This window comes from Aedes albopictus, chromosome 3 (assembly GCF_035046485.1).
Source record: "Aedes albopictus strain Foshan chromosome 3, AalbF5, whole genome shotgun sequence".
In the NCBI taxonomy this organism is placed as follows: domain Eukaryota; kingdom Metazoa; phylum Arthropoda; class Insecta; order Diptera; family Culicidae; genus Aedes; species Aedes albopictus.
The window spans coordinates 105,002,301-105,010,769 of NC_085138.1; the positions used below are offsets into that span (position 1 = coordinate 105,002,301).

Genomic DNA, 8,469 nt, shown 5'->3' on the forward strand with positions numbered 1-8,469 from the left:
ATTGCAATTCAAATTATTAAAATAATTAATTGAGAAAAGTGACTACAGCGCCATTGGAGTTCTAGTGTATTTCTATTATTACACCGCAACATTTTTTTGTCTCAAGAGCAAACTTATGTGTCTCCTCAATTTATAGGGCAAAATATGCGATTTTGGGTTTTTTTTTATACTGAAAGCCATTAAGCATGGAAATATTTTTTTTTTTGCAATATAAAGGTAAATTGGTCAATTAATATCTAAATTAACGACTCATGCAAAATAAATATGTCGTTTTACCTAATCAAATTTGATAGATTTAAGCATTTTATATTAGTATGAAAACTTGCATGCAACTTTTTGAGGATGACTTGTATGGGAAATATCATATTTAACATAAATCGCTTAAAACTATCAAAACCGATTTAGTTAAACGAAATATTTTGCATGAGTTGTTAATTTTGATGTTAATTGACCAATTTACCTTTTGATTGCTTAAAAAAAATATTGCCATGCTTAATGGCTTGCAGTCAAAAAAGCCCGAAATGGCATATTTTGCCCTATAAATTGAGGTATAGCTCAAAATTGTGACGTGTTGCAGCAAATCTAAGCCCGGATTCGGATTCAGCGGCCCAAAATCTGTCAGAGACACATAAAATTGCTCTTGAGACAGACCAAAAGTTAATTTTTGTTACGCTGTGTTATGCAAGCAAAATCCAAATATGTAGTGATTTTTTGCGAAGATAAACACAAACTAGGTACGCGAAGAAAGCGCGATGATAATCTTGATTCTGACACCATGCCCCTACAAACGCCCATGTTCCATCGGAATATCGGAAAAGTTCCCCTTGTTAGCAATCTTCTGCGGCGAAATTGCATCTCCTTCTTGCATCGCCAGCCCGCTCGGTTGGTTGCTAGCTGGTCGGTCGGTCGGTAGGTGCATCAGCAGGTGCGGAGGTCGGTTTTGGACTTTGCGTATCGCACTCTAGCAAACTTCCTACACACTGGACCGCATCCATCCAGGTAGCTACTAGTCAGCCAGCCAGCGGTGGAACGCAGACTCGGTTTTGGCGCTGAAGTCCTCCCCCTTCAACCAAGTGGCAGGCAGTCAACCCAGTGCTCGGAGTATGTATGATAAGTTTTTGGTTTAGTTTTTCCCTTACACGATATAAAAGACCTTGCTCACATTACCGCTGCATTCATTTATCAATCACAAAGCACTGTAGGTGCAAGTGCAAGTGCAGTAGTCTGCGGCGTGTTGTGTTGAGACGGTTACGCGTGGTGTTGTTGTTCGGATTGCATAAAGCGAGAGTTATCAAGCGGCCGGGGGCTGGCAGATCAGTGAAGTGTGGTGTGCAGATTTAGTTGTTTTCATCGACATTTCCCGCTCGAAGCCGGACGACGAACTTGTTGCGGTTAGTTGGGTGTCAATTAGGCGAGCGCGAAGAAAATGAAGACAATTTTGTGCATAATTGGGCTGATGGCGGTGGTTCTCGACCTGACTCAGGCCGAGCCCGAACCAGTTGCTCCGGATACACGGAAGGCACGACATCCGTCTAGTGGACCTACAAGTTACAATTCAATTGCTGGACCCGATAGTGAAACTTTGAGCAAGTTACAGAACCAGGTTGCTCCTTCGGTGCAAATCCCACTGAAGCCCATCGGAGTTCCTGGAAAAACATCCGAGACTCCCCAAGCTTATACTGTGACTTCGAGTCAACCAAGCTCGCTCCCGTCAACTCTAACCGCGCAGAACATCGCAGGGCAGTACTATGTCGCGATGGCACCACAAGCCGCCGGAAACCAAGTATTGTCTCCAGGTAGACCATCGACCCAAACACAAAGTCACTTCCTCTACTCTAACCACATTCTTTCTTCCCCCGTTCCAGCGACCACCCCGCTGATTATGCAATACATCAACCCACAGGGACAACCCACCGGAGGTCTCCAGTATATCCAGCTACTGCGTCCAGTGGTGTACCCGTACGGCACCCAATACGTCCAACCGTCCTACGTCCAACAACAGCAGCAACCATCGAGCACCCACGGCCAGCATCAGCCGCAGCATCTGCACCACCTCCATTCCCACCTATCCCACTACTCCAGCCCTATCCAGCAACTCTCCCAAGCAGCCGCTTCGCCCACCTCTCCCACCACCACCCAATCCAGCTTCGTTCCCTTCCAGCCCTCATCGCTTCAGCAGTACGCAACAGCAGCCACCGCCGCCACTCATCATCTCGCCTCACCCGCAGCGTACCCTAGCCAAGTGGCCCAGTACTCCAGTCCGGTCCTATCCTACTACCCGCCCCGGATCTCCCTAATCAACGGACCCGGTGGCATGGCTCTTAACACCAACGAATACATGCCATCCCCCGGCGATCAGGTTTACATCAAAGGAGTGAAGTCCATTCGGGCTTAAGGAAAAAGTGTTGATGCAAGTCCCCAAACACAAACAAAATATTGGTACTGATCTCCCCGTAAGCAGATTCCCCATTTCCTATAGCGTCTCGAGTTTACCATGAGATTCCGTTGATTATTTATAAATGTATTTAACATGTTACCTAGTTTTAGCGACCCAACCAAATGTCCTGCTTAGTGTTTTCTACTAACAAGAGGAATTATTACCGATGAAAATTATTAGACCTAATACTAGCGTGATCGACAAAGACGTCCTAGAAAATAAAATAAAAAACGATTTTTGAAGGGATATGAGAATTACTCACGAAAGAAAGCATTTGAATAGCATTTATTAAATTGCAAGATTTTTTGTTGTTAATGCTTTGATGACTACTGGTTAGCCATACCTCAGAGCAAATGTACGTTAGGTTGTTTAAAGTAATTTGGACAGACTATTACGCGTCTGTATTTTGGACATTTCCATTTGATTTTGTCGTAAATGCCCAAAATATATTCGCTAAACGGTCTGTCCAAATTACCTGAAACATCCTAGAACCCAATCTCTTTGGTCTTGGGCGACGCTCCTCCGGCTTCTTCAAACATCCAATTCTCCCAAAGTGAATGGTGGGTTGAAGGCTTGTCCTTTATCAAGTGGAATTGGGACTTGATGTCTCGTCAATTCAGGAGATGGGTATTGTTTAAGGAAATTACTGGAATATCTTTTCGAACCATCTTAGCAGAATATCCTATTCGAATGAGTGTAAAAGTTTTGTACCTTTTAATTTCGCCCTCTTATGCTTATCCTTTGACAGATACACCTAAACCTCCATTTAAGTAACGAGTCGGGACTGCCTAAATAGAGCTTTTACCTAAATGGATTCAGTTCATTACCTAAATGGATTTGACGTTTGAAAAGAAGTTTAAGAAGGGCGTGTGGTTTGAAGATGGCACGGTAAAGGCTGGGTATGCTGCGCAATTTAGATCTCATTGTGATCCACTAGCCTCTGCCCAGCAACTCCTATCCCTACTTCCACGCGGTACCGGCCGGAAACTATGAACAATCTTAGGGAAGATCGGGTAACCAACCCCGGTGGGAACTTTGGTCGTAGGCTGACAGGAAAGGGGAGGGGGGTTTGCTTCGGCAAACCTGAGCGTCTGTTCTCCAGGAGGAGCGGCTCACAACAGCGTCTGATCCCCATGTTAGGGGCGGCTGATCTACGTCCGAGTGCCAGGGAAGGACTCTAAGCTCAACTGTGCACTATGGTCCTCCGGAAAGTAGGGGGTTGGTGTCAGGCCCTACGAGCCAGCCGTAAAAAACCATTGTAACGGAAAATCAGCAACAGAATAATACGACCCCAGCGAACAAAAAGGACTTGCGATTGGAAACTCGGTACGTGGAACTGCCGATCTCTCAACTTCATTGGGAGCACCCGCATACTCGCCGATCTACTGAAAGACCGCGGGTTCGGCATCGTAGCGCTGCAGGAGGTGTGTTGGACAGGATCCATGGTGCGAACGTTTAGAGGTAACCATACCATCTACCAGAGCTGCGGCAACACACGCAAGCTGGGAACAGCTTTCATCGTGATGGGTGATATGCAGGATGGTATCGCAGCTGAACTCATCAAGATGGGCCCAGAAAAGTTGGCCACCTGTCTGCATCGGCTGATAGTCAGGATCTGGGAAACCGAACAGCTACCGGAGGAGTGGAAGGAAGGGGTAATCTGCCCCATTCACAAGAAAGACGACCATTTGGAATGTGAGAACTTCAGGGCGATCACTATTTTGAATGCTGCCTACGAAGTGCTATCCCAGATCATCTTCCGTCGTCTGTCACCTAAAACGAATGAGTTCGTGGGAAGTTATCAAGCCGGCTTCATCGACGGCCGGTCGACAACGGACCACATCTTTACCGTACGGCAAATTCTCCAGAAATACCGTGAATACCAGGTCCCAACGCACCACCTGTTTATCGACTTCAAAGCGGCATACGATAGTATCGACCGCGCAGAGCTATGGAGAATCATGGACGAAAACGGCTTTCCTGGGAAGCTGACTAGACTGATTAAAGCAACGATGGACGGTGTTCAAAACTGCGTAAAGGTTTCGGGTGAACTATCCAGTTCATTCGTATCTCGTCGGGGACTGCGACAAGGTGACGGACTCTCATGTCTACTCTTCAACATCGCGCTGGAAGGTGTGATGCGACGAGCCGGGCTCAACGGCCGGGGAACGATTTTCACAAAATCCGGTCAATTTGTGTGCTTTGCGGACGACATGGACATTATCGCTAGAACATTTGGAACGGTGGCAGAACTGTACACCCACCTGAAACGCGAAGCAGCAAAGGTCGGACTGGTGGTGAATGGCTCAAAAACAAAGTACATGCTGGTAGGCGGAACCGAACACGACCGGATCCGTCTGGGTAGTAAAGTTACGATAGACGGGGATACTTTCGAGGTGGTGGAGGAATTCGTCTACTTCGGATCCTTACTGACGGCTGACAACAACGTGAGCCGTGAAATTCGGAGGCGCATCATCAGCTAAAGTCGGGCCTACTACGGGCTCCAGAAGAAACTGCGGTCAAAAAAGATTCACCCACGCACCAAATGCACCATGTACAAAACGCTAATAAGACCGGTGATCCTCTACGGGCACGAGACATGGACCATGCTCGAGGAGGACCTACAAGCACTCGGAGTTTTCGAGCGACGCGTGCTAAGAACGATCTTCGGCGGTGTGCAGGAGAACGGTGTGTGGCGGAGAAGGATGAACCACGAGTTCGCTGCACTTTACGGCGAACCCAGCATCCAGAAGGTGGCCAAAGCCGGAAGGATACGGTGGGCAGGGCATGTTGCAAGAATGCCGGACAACAACCCTGCAAATCTGGTTTTTGCAACTGATCCGGTTGGCACAAGAAGGCGTGGAGCGCAGAGAGCACGATGGGCGGACCAGGTGGAGCGTGACTTGGCGAGCATTGGGCGCGACCGAGGATGGAGAGCGGCAGCCACAAACCGAGTATTGTGGCGTACTATTGTTGATTATGTCTTGTCTTAATGATGTTGAACAAATAAATGTATGTATATGTATGTGGTTTGAAGATTAAAAGGGGATCATGCGGGGTTTCAGAGGGATTTCACGAGAGTTTCAGAAGGGGTGGCGGGGAGTTGAGGTGTCAGAGCACCTGGCGGGCTTCAGGGGTATTTTCGGGGAGTTTCGAAGGGTCCCATTTGCTTTACATGGGATCCGATAAGGTTTTAGGGGGATTTCGAGGGCATTTCAGAAAGCTTCAGAGGATTTTTGGCAAGTTTCAGAGGTGTTATTCAGGCGTTACGAAGGCGTTTTCGGGGGTTTCTGAGGGTCTTAGGTGCGTCCCATGGGGTCCGAGGGGGTTTTAGGGGGATTTCTAAGGCATTTCGACAGCTCCAGATGATTTTTGACGAGTTTCAGAGGCGTTACGTAGGTGTTTTGGGTTTCAGAGGGTATAAGGTGCGTTACGTGGTGTTCGAGGGGGTATGAGGGGGATTTCGAGGACGTTTTCGGAAGCTTCAGATGATTTTTGACGAGTTTCAGAAGCGTTATGCAGGCATTTTCAAGGATTTCGGAGGATCTCAGAGGTGTTACAGGGGGTTAAGGGGGCCTACAGTTTCTGAAAATACATTTTGGATCACTATATTTAAATAAACTTCAGGGAGATTTCAGCGGCACTTTAAAGCGATTCTTAAAAGTTTCAAGTGGTATCAGAAGAGATTCAAGACGTTACAGATTGTTTACGATGGTAGATCCGATGACCTATACCACAGAGAACAGACATCCAGGCTAGAACAAATTTCATTCAGAAAGTTGTGTAAGGATTTGAATCTTTACTTGAGTAAGGTTGCCAACCAATACACGATGACAACACTAACGCCACCAAACACCATATTGCCACAGTCAGTGGTGAATTGAAACATTTCAAGTGGTGAATTAAATTAGTATGGGAAATTAACCGATTGCAGCGCCACGCTATTGCCACTTGTGTTGCCGATTTCAAATGGCCGTTAAATTTCTTACACAGTTTCGGAACTGGACTTGGATGTCTGTTCTCTGTGCCTATACTCAAGGGAGCTCTTGAAGATTCTTAAACAAACATTAAACTTACCACTTGTCGGCAGAGTTGCGCAATATCAGTCTTGTCAGGTGACTACTGATATTGCACCATCGTCACAATCACTCCAGGCCGTTTAATATCAAAACGACAATGACAGGTAACGACCTGATATTGACCCGCACCAAGACCCGCACTCTAGATCACAATCATTGCAACTGTTGTGATATTTTAGTGGTTTTCGCCCAAACTGAAACTTTTTTGTGACCAATATACAATATGTTATTTTGTATCACATATTAAAATATCATCTTGGTAAATCTTAATATGGATTTTTTAACGAATTTTAAAGATTGCCTATCAGTGATATCCCCACATCATCACAGTCAGTCCAGTTCTGATGAAACAAGAAAAGTAACGGTGACTCAATAGAGCGCACGCTGACTTGTATCGCAGTCGACCTATCAAAATCAGCGATTTGCTTACCATTGACAGTGACAGAATGCAACTCTGCTTGTCGGCACAAAGTTGCATGAGGCTGTGTAAGCATGACTTATATTCAATCATTTAAGCACACAAGTTATGCATGTAGATTCGATAACTATCAAAAAAGTTCTTAGGAAACCTACAAAACCAATTCCATCCCCCCTCATTGCACACAACAACCTCCCCCCTCCTGAACACGCTCAAAACTCCACTTAATTCCACTTGCAACTTCATTCCCTTAAACCAACCTAATCCCTAATCTAAAATCATCCAACTGCTCTGAACTCAATTAGATTCCATTTAGGACCTTAATAGATTTTGCCTAAATGGAGTTTTGAGTGTACGCTTATTTCGACTTCCACTTTTAATCTTCCTCAGTGTCAGTTATCCAAATAACTGACATAACTAGATAACTGGATTAGATTTTTCCGCTACCGAAAAATTTCTAGAATACTATATGCTGGTACTCTCCAGCAGCTCAAAATTCGTTATTGTTTATAAAAACAAAACAGAGTGTACTCATTGGAGTTCCTTATAAATTTCTTCTGAAATTTTTTCAATTATTTTCTTCAAGATTTCTGGAATGATTGCAAGAACCATTATCATGCTTTCAACAAGAATTGCTCCAAAGATGCCTCCAGGAATTCCTTTGGAATTTCCTTCGGGATTTTTTTAGATTTTTTCAGGATTTCTCTAGAAAGTTCTCCAGCAATTCTACAAGATATTCCTACTGGGGTTTTTCGAGTTTATATCCAACCATTCCTTCAAAAAAAACTCAATGCTTGCAGAAATTCTTTATTAGATTGTAGCAAATCCTTCAGAAGTTTCACCAAAGCTTACTCCGTTAATTTTTCCAGTAATTTCTCATTTTTTTTTTGCAAGAATGCTTTTTGATAGTTTTGTTGAAGCCCCTCGGTAGGTTCTCAAGAAGTTCTTCAACTAATCTGTTAAAGTTTGAAATTAGGTTTTGAACCGCATAAGAGAAGTTTGTCGGTACTCTCAGTAAAATGCAACAATGTAGCAATTGTAACTATCAGTAATAATGGATCAAGAACATAAGCGCAAGCTTGCTATTTGATGAAAACATTCGTGAAATGATGCGATTTGCTATCGACAACGAATACGTTTTCACCCATCCTCGCTTTATTCAATCAACCTCCCATACGAGTAGCACACGAACGGACTCAACACTGATCAGCATAGTTGACTCTTCCTTTTCGCCGTTGAGCCGTTGCGTTCTAGCCAAGCATCTCTTTTCATCGCTTTCGATGCTTTTCGACAGCTTATCGCGAAGCATCGTTGGCTGGAAGCTTTATTAGTATGGTATCGGTACATGCGAATGTTGCTTCTGTGTGCGTGTCGAGCGTTCGTGCCGTAGCTTCGCAAACCAACCTATTCGGTATGGATCGGCTGTTCGGGCGAGCGTGTGGCGGCACAGTCAGATGTGTGCAAAATCGTTTGTGATTTACATCATGTTCGTTTTGCCACCTCTTTGCTGCTGGTCATCGCTGATCAGTGCACAG

The 8,469-nt window shown here is 45.0% G+C and overlaps 1 protein-coding gene across 1 annotated transcript; it reads left to right on the plus strand.

Annotated features, from left to right (window-relative positions):
- Positions 1-897: 897 nt before the first annotated feature.
- Positions 898-2,679, plus strand: LOC109415517 (uncharacterized). The gene is made up of 2 exons (XM_019689404.3): positions 898-1,796; positions 1,866-2,679. Exons 1-2 carry the CDS (start codon positions 1,427-1,429, stop codon positions 2,393-2,395), a joined length of 900 nt encoding a protein of 299 aa, XP_019544949.3. The 5' UTR covers positions 898-1,426; the 3' UTR covers positions 2,396-2,679.
- The last annotated feature ends 5,790 nt before the right edge of the window (positions 2,680-8,469 follow it).